The 16839-nt window shown below is 36.8% G+C and overlaps 1 protein-coding gene across 2 annotated transcripts in view; it reads right to left on the bottom strand.

Moving 5' to 3' along the window:
* Positions 1 to 16839, bottom strand: part of LOC127962906 (copine-5) — a 68415-nt gene that overhangs the window by 35506 nt on the left and 16070 nt on the right. The window contains exons 4-7 of one of the 2 annotated variants that reach the window (XM_052562505.1): positions 13625 to 13728; positions 12546 to 12585; positions 11601 to 11615; positions 11368 to 11444 (exon numbers count right to left, since the gene is read on the bottom strand). In XM_052562505.1, the coding sequence (XP_052418465.1) occupies positions 11368 to 11444; positions 11601 to 11615; positions 12546 to 12585; positions 13625 to 13728 (236 nt within the window). The remainder of the gene's footprint in view (positions 1 to 11367; positions 11445 to 11600; positions 11616 to 12545; positions 12586 to 13624; positions 13729 to 16839) is intronic. The other variant, XM_052562506.1, reaches the window with a different exon arrangement.

Genomic DNA, 16839 nt, shown 5'->3' with positions numbered 1-16839 from the left:
AGTTAATATAGCCTCACCTATACCATGTTTCGTCTTTTTGAATTCATATTTTTTGAATTCATATTTTTCATATGTTGATACGCATGCAGCATGTTAGTGATCAAAGAAACTTTAACAGTTTTGGAGTCAAAATCCAATCCAATTGCATATGCAAAATACCATGCTCTAAGGCAAAGAATCATAAACTTTCCCTCCAAAAGTGCAAGTCACTATTGGCTCTTTGACCCCAAAGAGGTGTGACCTCCACAGAACTTAAAAGGCTTCACATCAGTGACCCGCCTCGCTTTTTAGTCTCTTCATGCTTCTCTCATCCCCTTCCTGTCCTCTGGTCACAGAGCCGACGCTGCCATCCTGGCAGGCCTCAACACTGCCAGTCTGTGTTTTTTTAGATGAGGAAGATGAGCTAGAACTCTTCTTGATCCTTGGATCTCAGCTAATGGCTCTCTTAGCTCTTCTTCACTTTCCACCTGGTAAGAAACTTCCAATCACCACGAGTCAGAAACTTTGGAGTTCATCACTCCTTAAATCCAGAAGAACGTGATTTCAACTCCAACACCACCAAACCTTAAAACCATCAAGACTTTCATCTGAGACTGCATCTGGAGACTCGTCAAAAGCCAAAGCAATGCAAGTATCATACATTTAACTAAACAAAACAGAGGTTAGTATAAGCTGTAGACCCTAGGGCTGCTCCGATCACTATCATCCGATCATTATGCGCATCTCGTCAGTAAAGCCGGTTCTCTAATCAGCTGTAAATTCCCTCAGGTGCGTGATTTCACATAGAGCAGCTTTTACTTCATAGAGCCATTGTTAACTGAGAAGATGCGCAAATCCACTTCATTTTCAGCATTTATTTGGCATTCTCCCAGGTTAACAACGGCTCTGTGCAGTAACAGCTGCTATATGTGAAATCCCGCACCTGAGAGAATTTACCACTGATTAGAGAACCCGCTTTACTGACGAGATGCGCATTAACGATCGGCCAATTGTGATCGGAGCAGCCCTAGTAGACCCCATTGTAAAACAGCACTGATGGTTTTACTCAAGTGGTTAACTGACTCTTTTCATAGCTTCATGCCCTGTTGCTCTAATGCTTTCATGCATTCAGTCTCTTTTGACCTTCCCCCAATGTATGAGTGATTGTATGTTTGTTTGTTTGTTTAGACTAGTTATGTGTTAGTGTTTAGTTAATAAATCTTGTGTGGACAAATTACACAAATTTCTGATTCTGTCACCGCTTATAATAATAATGTCCCTTTTATGATCCGATCTAGCTACATGCTACTTGTAAGAAAGTTATTTTCTGTGGCCACAAATGTTCTAGCCTTGATAAAAAGTTCAAAAGAACAGCATTTCTTTGAAATATAAATCTTTTGTAACATTATATATTTAATGTAAATGTTGATGCATCCTAGTTAAATAAAATATTATATTATATTATATTGCTATTTTTAAATAGCTTTGTGTTCTAAGGGCTAGTGGAAAACACATTCACAATCTAAAAGCTAAGACAATTAAAAGCAGACCAGTTCCACTGAAAAGTGTAAAATGAGCTTTTGGCCTCAGGACAAGAGAGTGAGCAATTTACCCTCTGCCTTTAGGAGACACTTCAGTAAAAAAATAAATTACACTTGGTGAATAATTCAGATAGACGATGGATTTCAGGCCAATTTCCCCATTAACCTTCTGAAGATGCTGGATCACCGTAGTTGTTTTGAACTGCCTCAGTCTCACCTCCACAATGTAGGTTAGAAAGGTCAGAGTTTGCTGCTGCTCATGTTTTTCCCTCAGGTATTAGAGAGGACTTGTTAGATGAAACCTATTGTTTCACAAACTACTTCTTTACTAAAGAAAAAAAAAACTATGCTTTGTTATTATGAGTTCTCCGGTGACTTTTCTGTAGTGTCTGTAATTTACCTCTGAATCAATGACAGAGTGGAAAGATGTTGAGCCAAACTAATTCTTTGATCCAATTCTTGGACATGAACCAAGTAAACAGGGTTAACTGATGGAGTTCAACTAATTTTCTAGGGTCATACCCTGATTGGTGCTCTCAGAGACTGCTTTCCAAATCACCACAAAGATGACAGTGAACAATTGACAGTAATATTAAAACATGTTGCACTGTAATTGCAAATACATGAACAAACTGACAACTGTTTGTGGAGCCGTCTTTTATCACCATATTCATTCACAGGTTGCTGTACATACAGTACAACCATTTACTGAAACAGGAGAATAAAAAAATGATGAAACTGTTTGAAATGTGGTTCTGTGTGACGTGTTTCATGTTACAAACAACAATGGTGTCGCCATTTGTTTATTTGGAAAGTGGCTTTTAAAGGCGACATCGGATGAAAATGTTGTATATAAATGTGTCTTAGCAGCGTGTGGATACATTCACTCCTTTTTTAATTCCACAAAAAATGAAACAGACTCAATTGTCAAATCGTTTTGAGTTTCTGAGCACAATGACATCATACTGCTCAGGCCCCACCCACGTCCACTGACAGACTGTCCCGTATTAGCATATTTCCTCCTTTAGCCCATTGTACGCTGTCCGCCATTTTCTCTGTGCTTGAGCAACTAAAGCGACAATAATGTCACGTAAGCAATCCATATGTTTTGTAGTTTGATGTAAACACAAGAGAGGGGTGGGGAGAGCAGTAGCACATTATCATTTAAAGTGATATGCGCCAAAATGGCTTTTTGTGAACAAAGCTGTTTTTGACAAGAAAAAAGGGTGTTATTTTACACAACCAATTAAGGAATTTTTAACCAAAGTATTTTGCAGACATTTCATGAAGACTCTTAAGAATCATACCAACTTGTGGAAAATAGGCATCCGATGTCTCCTTTAACACTGTGTGTTAGCTGTGCTCTGCAGAAGAGCAAAATCAATGGCGCTCACGCCTCTCCCTGCTGCATTCCCAATTGATTAGCGTCTGATCAAACATCTGAACCCCTTGGTGCCTTCAGCTGGCACTGAACACAGCACACTGTTATTCTTATTAATGCAAACTCACCAGAGTTTAATTTTCCTTTCATTTAGCTTAAATTGAAAAAGCTATAAGAATAAATAAAATTGATCTGAATACAGTAGTGCCATTGAAGTTATATCATGGCCTGGAAACAAGCCAAATCATCTAAACTTGTTAGGGTTCACATTGGCAGAAAATGAACATTTTTCAGCCGTCAAATGCAATGTGGAATGATTAGTGTAAGAATACCACACTGTCCAGACTGACTTCTCTCATGTGCGGAGAGTGTTAATAAGGGTTCTTGGTATAGAAATCACAACAATATTAAACATTAATTTTGTGAAATATAATTACAATTACAATTTTTTAACATGTCATTTATGTCGGTGATGGAAAGCTGGATTTATATAATCATTACTCCATTCTTAAGTGTCACATGATTCTTCAGAAATCATTATAATATACTGATTTACTGCTCAAGAAACATTTCTTGTTATTGTCAGTGTTTAAAACAGCCCAATGTTTGTCAAAACCATGATCAATTTTTTAAGTTGTTGAAGAAACAAGTTTTTTTGAATTGCTTTTATTTGAAATCATTACTAACTTTTTAAAGTCTTTCCTCTCACTTATAATCAATTTAATGCACTCTTTGTGAATAAAAGTAAAAGTTCTTTAAAAAAATGACTGACCCCAAACTTTTGAAAGTTATTTGGCTACATAAATTTAAATAGCAAGTTACTATGATAAGAAACTTTCTCCACTAACTCTTGATTTTCGTAGCTGTCAAATTTTTTGACATTTAAACAATAGACAAGACAGTACAAAAAAAAAAAAAAGACAAACCTTTTTCATTTTTATTCATATTTAGTATGCAATAATTAAGTATACATAAGACACAAACTGATCTGACTATTGACAGAAGACTGTTGGCATTTACAGCATTGCACCTGCCAAGGGAAAGCTCGATAATGTTGACATAAGCAATAACAATGATCTAGAGTGCACACCAGCATAAGGAAGGAGATCAAGGCATCTTTTTGCCCATAGCCGAGAGCTTGAAATCAACTTTCTAACCTTTAACTGGAGCCAGTGGAGATCCAGAGGATCAATGATACTGTCCCAAATCCGCCATTCAAAGCCAAATGATTTATAAGTCAACATCACACAGCCCGACCTGTTCGCTATGCTCAAACAATCCTTTAACAAAGTATGTGCACCAAGTCCTGTCCTAAAGGAACAGGGGGAATATTTTTACATACTGATCACAGATGAAAGAAAGTCGGCCGAGGGAGAGGAGTTAGTTGGTTTTACGCTGAATATTTTCAGACTTTGTTGCAGCCTTTACTTCATCATGGCATTTGTAGCTGCTCCGCATCTCATTCCACACGGGCAGGCCTGATTTGATCAATTCATGTGAGAAGAGGAGATGATTTATGGAGCAACTCGTCAACCTAACAAATAGCTTGCTACTTGCAGATTGTGAGGTAGTTCTACATGCTATATCAGAAGCTATTCATCAAAGTGTTGACAAAGAGTCCAGGGTTTACAATAAAGGGAGATTTCTCTCCATATCCATCCTCTAATTAGTCAGCGATCGTTGTATATTGTACCAAAGAATAAAATAAACTGCACTGTAATTAAACGTGGTGTCCTATGATGTCTTAAACCTGCCAAAAGCCCTCTGGGTAATCAAAAATGCTTAAATGTCGTCCCACATGACTGAGGAAGATGTATAACAGTATTTAACACTAGCCAGCATTATCATTCTGCACAGCAGGTAGTGAGGTTTGTGGAGATGTTTGCACATTTCATCATTAGGATGAAGAATTATGTTGGTATTTAAGCAGACAATGGGTTGACAGGTGAGAGAGGGGCAAAAAGAAATGGAAGAGATTTAGTGAAGGAGAGAAACAGACAGACCTGTCGTACTATGGTACTCATCAGGCCTTACAATGAGTGGCCAGCTAATGTCCTCTATGGCAGGGCGTTTCAAACATGTGTTGTGCAACAGAGTAGAAATATATAAAATAATATGTCTTGAACATGTAAAAGAAAATAGAATTAGGGAAAACAGAGAAAGGCAGATTCAATTATTCACGTGTCCCTGAGTATGTGAGCGCGTATGTAAGCAGAGTACCTGAAATAAACAGTCCTGTTTGAGAGCGATAAGCTGTGCATTCACAGACCATTGGGCTGTTAGGAACATTTACATTCATCTGTCTAACAAAGAGATTAAGTGAATAAGTTTATCCAGGCTCATTTCATGTGAAACTAAGTCAAACGGAGTTGAAATATGACGGACCGCTGATTCACTGCGGCGAGCGAGTCGCAGTCAAGCTGCATTACATAAAGCTCCAGAACTCCACAAGGGGTTGGAATAAGATTATAACTTAAATCCAATTGCTTTTCATACTTAGACTGGCATCCATAATCCTTAAATACACCTGGATTTGAATTAAGATTGGTGCACCGTTCTCCAGCACTTGTGTGCTTGATTTTAGTGTTTCAGTGGCCTAAGCACAGCAACAGAGAAAACACCTGCAAAATGGCTTCAACCAAAGAAAACTGAAGCTCTGCATATGATTTGCAAATGGCTGTGTAATCCATAATTAATTTGAAACCTCCAGGCTAACCGACCATGTCTTTACCTTAATGAAGACTCATTTTCGGCATCCAGTGCGATTTAAGACGCATCGCAGACGAACAAGCTTAAAAATGAACTATTATTGTTTGTTGTGCAAGAATGCATTGCATGTCTGCAATTAAATGTTATTCATAAAACATCTTGGATCTCGGATATGGAAATTGATTCAACATAATGATGGAGCACAGAGTCTACCTCTGCTAAATGTAAGCCATTCATCCAGTAGGAGAGAAGAGGATGTTTGTTACAGACCTGAAATTGTGCTTACTCTGGGTATCTGAATATCCTTGAATGAGATATTCTTCAGTCAGTCATTTGTGCGATGCATTTTCTTCTACCTAGTATTGCTACCTGACCGTGCATAGTGATTGATAGCATTCATATCTATAATACTGTCGGCTTCTGTCCTTATGGTTATGCTGCCATCTATAATAGAGTCTGTTTAACAATATGGCACTGTAAGCATGTCAGAGTCAAAAGAGGGAAGTCAGAGGTCGCTAAGATGGTCTTGCCCTTGTGTTGACCGCTAAGGGAACCAATCAGATACTATCAAAATGACAACAGGAGGAATGTCCATAAGGTAAAATGTGCTTCTGGCGCTGGGCTGTCTGCTGTTTAAAACTCCAGCCGAGCACTCAACGTATACATTATTATAACAACTGCCTTTCATAAACGACCCTAGCCCAGAGTGCCGCACTAGATGGAATGGAAAACCATTTCCTGTCCTGAGTTCTCTGAATGTGTCAGAATGGCTTAAATTTTCATTTTGTGATGGGGACCTATTAAAAAAAAAAAAAGTAAAACCCACACTGAAAAGCCCCATCCTTCAGTGTGAATGTTTGTGTATTTGCATAAAATGGACTGGCTTAGACCATTACAGATTCCTGTGCTTAATGTGTGAACTCCAATTTAATTCATCCATGGTGATGGATTAACACTAGATTTCATATTCAATATAAATATTTAGATGGGACATGTATTTAAATATTCTACCATATTCGATTCCTTCCGTTGGCTCAAACTATAGAGCAAGGCATTAGAGACGCCAAGGACATGGGTCTGATTCCCAGAGAAAGCAAGAACTGAGAAAATGTGTACCTTGAGGAATATGTCTGTCGATTTGGATAAAAGCGTCTACCAAATTCATAAATGTAAGTGAAAATGTCTACTACTCCTTTACAGTTTTACTGACCATGCTGTTGCATGCTGTTGTTTCCATACTGTGCTATGATCTGTGATTGTAAAAGCAATAAAAAGAATACATAAAATAACATATTTCAATAAAAAAATTACTTGAACAAAACTAGTTTATAGTTTATGAATATTTATTATTTATTAATATTTAATAAGTCTCAAAGTGTCATTTATTCAAATATTCTATTTGAATATATTTTAAAATGTAATTTATTAGTATTATTATTATTAAGTTTTGATATATTTATGGAAGGAAATTTACTAAATATCATCATGGATCATGAACTTTACTTACTGTAATATCCTAATGATGGTAGATAAATGAGATAATTTTGGCATAAAAGAAATAATCAATAATTTTGACCCATACTTTTTTTACTCAGATTTTTTGGACTCTTGTTACCATTTAAATCTGAAATAGTTTTTCTTCAGTAAAAAGCTCAAACAGCCTGCAGTCAGAAACACATGGCTGTGATGTCCCACCAGAGTATCGAATCTGAGGCCTAGATAAGACTCGCTGGCCCATATTTCTCTCTCCCTTTTTCTTTCCCCACCCCCTTCCTCTCTATTTGTCAATGCAGCTCAGCATAATGCATTTCCAGAGTCAAAGCATACAAGTTCTGTTTAATGCTGATATAAAGCACAGACTCAATCCATCAGTATGGCATAAAATCCTAATGCCACGGGCCAGAAGCATCATGACCATTCGTACTGAGTGGGGCACAAAGAACCAAACGTCAAAGCTACCCTTTACCATACAATGTAAATGCAAAATAGGCAGACTTTTTTCTTATTAAATGCAAATAAATCATTTTATATATACTGTATATATATATACAGTATATATAAAATTTTAATAGAGTTTTTAATAACTAATAAGCCAAATTGCCTTACAATGGGGTCAATCCGATTAAACCAGCATCACTAAAGGCACAGCTTTTAAAGCACAGATGGGCCAAATGTACTGTATTCAATAAGGCTTATGTTACTTCCCTTCCTATATCCCCTATGTGAACAGTAGAAAACTCTAATTGAATCTAAAGCTAGGCAATGTTTTGTGTTCTTTCAGCACACAGCCAGTGAAGGGGAGATGATGAATTAACATCGCTGAAATTCAAATCCAATAAGACTAGTTTTGTAGTGTGTTTTAAAGCAGTTCAGCCTGCAGCTAAATTCTCCTTACATCCTGTTTATCGCCAAACATACAATTCTCTGTATTCAGCTGCCAAGTGTGTAGTCTCTGATTTACTTATTTCAACACAACGGAGGGCTACATTTCAAGAGATGACTTCAGCTATATCAGTTGCACAGGACGGGTGGAGGGAAAGCTATAGTCTATTTCCTGCAATAGATACACAGAGACAGCTCTGTGGCTATGGGGAATTATTGAGGTGTAGAAAGAGTTTGTGTGTGTGTAATACAGATGACAGGCTGTTCAAAAGCAGGTCACCCTGCACTCAGGCATTTTACACAATTTTTTTTTTTTTTGATTCCTCAATTGCACACAAAGTACAAAGCTACTTTGCTTCAGTTGCTCTCTCCTTTCTTACAGCTTGTTCTCTATTCAAATAAATAAAAACCAAAGTCGAGTGATGCATCCCAGTACACCTACTTAACTTTAGCCATCAAAGAAAGTGTAATATACCACTCTGTTGCACAGTTAATACATTTATCACAGTTAATATCCTCTTATACACACTCCACATTTCAGTTCATCTAATTTAGTCAACTATTCTTACCGGATAGAAAATAGCAGCATGTTGATCTACCAGTTGGGGGTCCTACATGCAAAGAACTTTCCTCATGTTTTTGCAAAATGATGCAGTTCAAAGTGAATGGCCCAGCATACACTTCCAGTCAAAACTTTACAGTAACAGTAAGATTTTCAATGTTTTTTAAGTAAGTCACTTCTGCTCACCAAGCCTGCATTTATTTGATTTTTACTATTAAAAATAAGTTTCTTGAATATATTTTAAAATGTAATTTATTCCTGTGATTTCAAAGCTGAATTTCTAGCACCATTACATGATCTTTCTTTGTGTATATTTATAAAAGTTCACAATATTTTTGCAGATGAAATATAACATGGATCCCATTAAATAATTATTTTTCATCAAGTTAGATACTATTAATCACTTAGTTCACTTCACCTAAAACTCCCTCTCAATCATTGGACTTACACATCTGCCATGTTTGATGTTTTTTTGCTTGTGTTAGTAATTCTGAACCAAATTGTCCCATTTTCCAACGTACAGTGGGTTGTGAGCAATATTAGCCATTAGAGCTATCTGCACTTTGAATCTCTGCCAAAAATGAATTTAAGGGATATTCATTTCAACATTATTTGGGATACATTCATTCAAATTTCTAATATTATTTAGGAGAATAATAATCTAGAGAAAGCCAGAAATAATGCTTATAACCACAGCGAAAGATAACTAAAGATTTTGCATCACTCATTTATTTTTTATTAATATTACCATTATCTAACATTATCAGATCCAGAGCAATGTACAGTATGTGTGCCTCATGTCATATGTACAATACTGAGCAAAAGTGTAGCCACATATGAAATAATGCCATTGTTTTTATTTTTTTATTTCTATTAAGTTGCTAGGAACTAATGCAATCAATATTTGGTGTGAGACCCTTTGCCTTTCACTGGTTTTACACAAGGAAGTTACAAAAGGAACATTTGGTACACTAAAAAAATCATAATTTTCTACTAGGGTTTTCTACTCACTTTGTGACACTTATCAGAAGAAAATAAATATTTTCTGTGAAACTTCTACACTTGCACAGTATTGTCTGTCAGTGTCACTGCAGAAAGCAGTTCCTGCAGTACCGTTCATTCTATCCAACAAACATGCTGACAGACTGCGTTTGCTAAATTTAAGACAGTCACTTCATCGTAGAAACCAGTTGTTACACTGACAACTAACTGAATTCTGAGCGAACACAACCATATTTAGCTCTCTAAAACAGGACTGACAAGCGTTTTCGGCTGCTGTGTGAAAGCAGCCTCTCTGTGTACCAGCGCTCACCCTTCTTTGTCTGTCTCCATCTAGTTTAACACAGTCTGGGGAAACTGTACAGAGATCAGGGGCTCAAATTTACCCCTAAAGCTTTTAAACTCCCTCAGATTTTGAGTAGAACAGTTCATCATTACTGGCCGATCTCTTCTCCACAACCAAATACCTCCAATCCAACCCTTCTTTCTGCACAGATAATGCCCATAAATGAAAGCAATTGAGTGGGTGTTTGAGGATGATCAATGGGGTCTGCTCCACCCCTAGCACTTGTATATTCAGGCTAACTAAACCCTGCAATCATTACATCTTCCTTCTAAACTTCAGCTTCTTCAACTTCTTTTGTATTCCCTTAGCATTGTGTCCAAGCAGCACCGATTTAAAACAGTTCCAGCTCACGGAGGGAAAATGTCTCTTAAATGTAGTCTAAACAAGTTTGTTTCTTCAACTGGAAGTATTTATTGGTGGATTTTAATAAAAAAAATAAGACATTAAAGTAATGCACAAAATACACAGTATTAAATATTCGAACTAAAAATTCTTCATTTTGCCATTTTTACACAAATCACAACTGTCTCTCAGCTGTTTACTGAACAAATATCTCAAATCACTTCTGAATCGATCTGTGATTGTCAAATTATGCAAGAAGTGTAAAAATCTACCTTAATTGGACAAATTTAGTGTTTTAATAAAGTGTTTTCAATGTATGACACTATTGAGGATCGTTTAAATAAGTGTTTTTACATTTGAAAGAGATAATGTTAAGAAATACCATGGCCAGTAGTTAAAGAAATGTCCACCTTTACGGTTGCATGACTATGATATACTTTAGTAATAAAGGCAGAATGGAAGTCTCTTGTTGTGCTCCATTAACGCTCGCAATCTGCACTGACAAGCCTAATCTGCTACACTGACATAAGACACAGATGGTGAGGGATAGATGGGAGTATCCATCATCATTCCACAGCCATAACGCTCTGAACAACAGGCTCATTTCAGCAAGATCTGAACTGAAAGACAGGTTAAACTGATCAAACTTTGGCCAAGGTTAAATATACAAGGGCCGTGTGCTTCATACAGCTATAAAGTTAATTAAGAAAAAATGTATCACATGTTTATGACCTAATTAGCAAAAGATGACTCATTAGTCAAACAAGCTTTGGCACTGGGTGCACACACACTGTAGCTCAGCACTAAATCAATGAAAGCAATTACTTGAGTGCTGAGTGAAAAGGGGCGGACACAATAAAACTGTACAAAATAAATCAAAACAATGGGTCAAAATAGCGTCTTAGTCTTAGTAAATGTAATTCCCCATTTTTCCATAGGCATTGAAGGTGATCTACTTAAGAACAGCTGCAGTCATTTCTCTGTTTCCTATGGCCAGTAATCTATCTGAGGTGGCTTCAGGCACAGTTGCTGAGCCTATACAGCTGCTTTTTTTAAAACTTTGAATACATCCCAATCTGATTGAGTATGTGAGCCTGGCTCATAGAACAGTGCATTAGCTTCTTACCCCAGAGGCTTTTCCAGATGACTGCCCGGTGAACCCACTATCTCACCCAGAGTGCAGAAGGTCTGACCCAGGAAGTCCTACAAAAGGGTGGCCCAAACAAAAGAAGGCCCACAGAAGGCCAAACAGGATGATAGGAAGTAAAAAGAGGGAGTAGAATGAGTCAGGTTGGTTCTGGGTAGAAATGAGTTGTACAGGTAAAGAGAAAAGTCAAGGAGTGCAAGGCAGAGACGTACGTTGAAATCGGAGGGCTTCCAGTAGGGAGATGAGGCCGCAAATATAACAATAACAACAGAGCATATCATGTAACCAAAAAGACAAAAAAAAACGATTTGAAGAAGTCAGGCCGAAGAGGATAGAAGATAAAAAACAAGAGTTAGAGAATAGTGAGAAAAGATCTTGGAGAAGAGAGAAAAGGAAAAACACCCACGATGATCACTGATTACAAAAGAAAGCGAGAATACCAAATCATAACAGACACACACACACAGAACATTCGGGTGGTTCTATACAAAATCATAATTCATAATTTGCCCCTACTGAGAGTTGTTTATTTTCACACTGTCTGCCTGGTACCTGTTTTACTGAATATAATTATGCAAATCAAGTAATGATGCAATTTATTATTTTAGAACACTTATATAACTTATATACAGCAAGAACAAGTTCTGTATAAAATTCTGTATAAAATTTTTTCATTCATATATTTGATATATTCCATTAAATTCACCAGGCAAATGTCTAATTTGAAGATTAATTTGCATACAAAGAAAGACAATGACTGTTTTTAAGCTGAAAAATGTGGCACAATTGTTAAGTGAAAACATCTCTCAATATCTTGTCACTATCAATTTTTAGCTTGCATTTCATCAGTTTAATAGGAAACAAATTGTCCGTATGTCCAATGATATTCAAGCACACTGCAGGATACATTTAGAACCTCCAGAAGTCAAAGAGAGAGTTGAACTTCACGTCTTCAGTTTTGCACAATTTAGGTAATTATACAAAATGTAATTTTTCAGTCTTTGTAGATTGCATAAAACCAACCGCAGAATGAAGTGCATGCATGTCAAAATGTGAGTGCAATTGCCCATGAACACAAAAAACTTTCATATACATCCAAGCAAACACACATGCACATATGAATAAAAAGCATATACAAAGTGGTTCTATACACTCACGTGTTTGGCCAGATCTGGACTTTTGGAGTCAATGTCATATCTGAAATCCAACAAAACAGCTTCAGTTAGTATGATTATATGATGGCATGTTCCATTTTCTCTTGGATAACAGCTCAGTTTGTTCAACCATACTCACATTACTTGATCTGGAATTCCTATGAACTAAATCATACATAAAGCTAACATTCTGATTTCTTGTAGAGAACATTGCTTTAAGTCAGCAAGAAATTAAAATTCTGCCTTCACATCTATTTTCTATATCCGTGTCATAGATACTGAGAACAATTTATCTGTGCATGTGTCTTTTTTTATGAAACTGAATCTGTTGATTGTAAATTTTCATCATACATTTTATAATGAAAATACGTTGTACGGATGTACAGCACAATAACAGAAGAAAAGGTCTGTCACTTTAACAAATCAAAACTCAGATTTCCATCTAGTTGTTGCCATAATTCTATGCAAATAATTGAAGATAGTGTAATGTTTTAAATTTCATTTCACTGGTGAAAAAGTGATACATTTCCCTTTAAATCAGATCCCCCTTAGTGTGCATTTAAATTCTTGATGCTGTTCAAATTTGAGTGGAAGTGCTGTTCAGGGGCACAGCTGGTTGGCTCTGTGAATATTTGAATTGGTTTGAGCAGGAATTCGCATAATCGTGGAAGGTTTCTCGCTGACAGCATTCTGAACTCTCCAATTAAGTCTAGCCTGCAGTGCAGCAGGCCTTTTTCAACTCAGCAGAGCCCATTTAAGAAGGTGAATGAGAGTGAGATGGACAGTCAGGCACGGGAAGGGAAGAACACATTGTAAATCATCCGGGATCTCGCGTCACACATTTGCGTTTGAACAGCTGCGTGAAGATTGCGGATAAAACTCATCTGAAAGATTTATCACCCTTTCACTGATCCAGCCCCTTACACATGACAGTCAAGAGAGAGGCAGCATCAATAATTACCAAGGAGGACGCGCTGGGAGAGAGGGAGACAAACAGAGCGAGAGCAGAAGGACCAGAGTGGGACAGCTCATCGGAGAGCGAGGCAGATTCCTGTGTGTCAGCATCAAAGGGAATAACTCACATGTCAAAGCGCAGATTCTGCTTCTCCTCGAAGAAATAGTCCAGGATGTACTTTCTCACAAAGTCTGGGTTCAGGGTGTTGTCAATGACTTCAGTTCTCCCAAACTGCACAAAAAGAGAGAGAACAACTGCATGGGAATGAAAAAGTTGACACCGTGCGGCCAAAGACAAACCATATCTCTGTTCATTCCATTGACTATGTCTCTGCAGCCTTAGGGAAAACTGGAAAAGCAAGAGGTGATTTTTTTGAGAGGTGAAGTATATCTTCTACAGATGAACAACAGAACCCCCTGCTCAGAATTAGTTATGTGTACATATGTGTGGCACATACGTGTGTGTGAGTGGTGGCATGCAAACTAAGTAATAAATATTCAAGAATATTCATGAGTTCTGAGCTCATGCTTGGGATGCCACTTTAATGACAGTCTATTCATCTACCACAGAACATGCAGTGCCATAAACAACTGTGATTTCTATGTTAATGTACAAATAACACTTTGGCCCCAGCTTTCTATGCTATATCTGAATTACTGTGCAACCATAAACATTGACATTTCAATACATTCCTTGTGTAACATCCTCTGAAAATGCAAAAGGCCTTCGATCCACTAATGATAAAAGCTCCTCTTCGTCTTCTACTGTTTCTGTAAGGATGTCTGCCCTGCTGGTTTTATATAATAAACATAAATCAGAGTTTGGAATTAAAGAGGGTGGATGAACATTTTAGAATCCTCTGCCAATGGAAAAGAAAATGAAGGCGTCAAAGAAAACAAGAAGAGAAGAGAAGAGAAGAGAAGAGAAGAGAAGAGAAGCCTGTCGTCTTTCAGTGTATTCTTGAAGGATGCTCTGCTGTCGGTTCCCTCAGCTAATTGTGTTTTCCATGAATAATTAAATAAGATGAAGCAGATGAGAAATGCATAAATAAATGAATCACCAGAAGGATGTTACAACACCCTGGCCATGCAGAAATTAAGGAGACGGCATATGAGGGATAAGGGAATGATAAGGTGATTTAAACGTACAGTACACACCAACCCTCAGAGCTCTTGTTAGTGATGAAGACAGACATCACAGACTGACTCTCACAAACATTCAGTGTAATATACGCTTACAGACTGAGGCATGTCTGATGTTCTCTGCAGTAGTTTAAAGATGCATAAACTTTCGTATTAAAAGACAATTTCCAAATCACGAAGCCTGAACCACAAATAACACTTAAATCTGTAAAGTAAATAAAAATTAGGATGAATTTGTATTTCAAGGCCAGAAACATTGATAATTGCACAGGCTAGGAATGACTGAACATTCTCAAGCAAAGCTCTGTAGTAGAAGAGCAAAAATCATTAGGATTCATAACATAATGCTTTATGGACTGCTAATACATCCTCGCAGTCTGACTTTACATCTTCTATAAATCATTCTGTTAACCTGCTGCTGCACATAAAGCCTTTTACGTTTTTTCATATGGTGCATAATTCTGCAGGTATTGCACTTGCTTCCAACCTTTTTGTCAAAACTGCCTTTGGACAGAAATCCTATTGGAGAGAAGGCGCAAAGGAACACATTCAGCTTAAATCTCCAAACTGCTTTTGAAAAAGCTTTACCTCCCATTGAGTGTTAAATGGGAAACCAGGCAAAGTGAAAAAGAGGTGAAACCTGTTGTACTGTGCAAAACAATGTCTAAAGGAGCATTAACACAAGGTCACATTCTTCAGAAAAGAGGAGAAAGATAAAACACAACATTGTCTGATTTGGCTTACATTTGTAAAACAGCAAAGAGATGAGAGTGTGAAATACTTCTTGGTATATGGCTGGTATATGACCAAGAATAACTATGTAATCCAGACTAAGGAAGATATATGATTATAACATTTTATATTTGTAATATTAAATATAATATTTTATATTTGTTCCATAAGAATTGGGAAGTCCGCAGCACAGCAATAACAATACCAACACACAAAAAAACTGGAGTGCTATTGTTGAAATCACTTTCAAAAAGTTTTTTTTTTCAGCTAATGCCTGATTAAAACATTGACAATGAACCAGAATCCATCCAAAAGAAATTGAGCATTTAATGAAGCAGGCAATATTACTGCAGAGTGCGTTTAAAATAAGTGTTATCAATTATACCATCATTAATGTTATTGTTCTTGGTGTGAATAGGTCTTTTTTTTTTTTTTGTCTAGCCAAGCAAAGCACATTGATGCATTTTCCGCTCGTCCATCAGTTTGTGCAGTCACAGCCAGCTCATATAATGGGAAGCGTTTATAATGTTTACAATATAATGTGGTAGTTTAAGCATATCATTCTAGTTTAACACAATTTCAGCTTCATAAAAGTCAACATTTACTCATCCTCATGTTGTTCCCAACTTGAATGAATTTCTTTCTTCTTCTCAGCATAAAAAAAAAATATATGCAATAATGTTGGTAACCAAACAATTTTGCCTACTATTTACTTCCACTATATAGAGAAAAAAATTCTCAAAATATTATCTTTTGTGTTTCACAGAGAAGAACAAGTCATACAGTTGTTGTTTTTTTTATTTTGTTGTTGATGTTTTTTTTTTGCTTTTTGTTTTTTGCTGAACTCTATCTAAAGAACTATATCTTAACAGCTAAAAAAAATACAATTTTGTTAAAAGTATTAAGCTACTCTAGACTGTGTGTTACAGCTAATTTTCTACACATTCACGACAATACTATTATCCATGGTAAGATCACTTTAATGCATAAATTCAGTAGTTAGTTGCTTATTAGTATGTAAACAATAAAATATAGAAAACAAGAATGTGAGATACTGTAGCCAAACCATAGACACAATCCTCTTGTCAAAGTAAGGTGCTTATGCTGTGTTAGTAATAAAGAGACAGACACACATACTCCCAAATCTCCTTCTGAGAACAGAAAAACACACAAAGACAACTCCATCCTTATCAATCCCTTACAGCTTGACTGCCTCTTTTCCACAGCGGTTGGTATTACACCCAAACAAGAGGCATCTTACATGAGCAGAGGCATGGAGAAACCGTCTACACAGACAATCAGAGTTAGCAGCCTGCTCCGTGTTATGTATGCCGTCATCTTTCATCATAAGAGAAAGGTGTTCCAAAAAAACCATCTGTGAAGAAGGAAAATCGACACCGGTACCAGTTTTATTTTGGGTCAAAAAGTTGTTACAGCTCCTCATGCGCACATCCTGACATTTACGACT

Source organism: Carassius gibelio, chromosome B8, assembly GCF_023724105.1.
Source record: "Carassius gibelio isolate Cgi1373 ecotype wild population from Czech Republic chromosome B8, carGib1.2-hapl.c, whole genome shotgun sequence".
Classification (NCBI taxonomy): domain Eukaryota; kingdom Metazoa; phylum Chordata; class Actinopteri; order Cypriniformes; family Cyprinidae; genus Carassius; species Carassius gibelio.
This window is presented reverse-complemented; position numbering and strand designations above follow the sequence as displayed.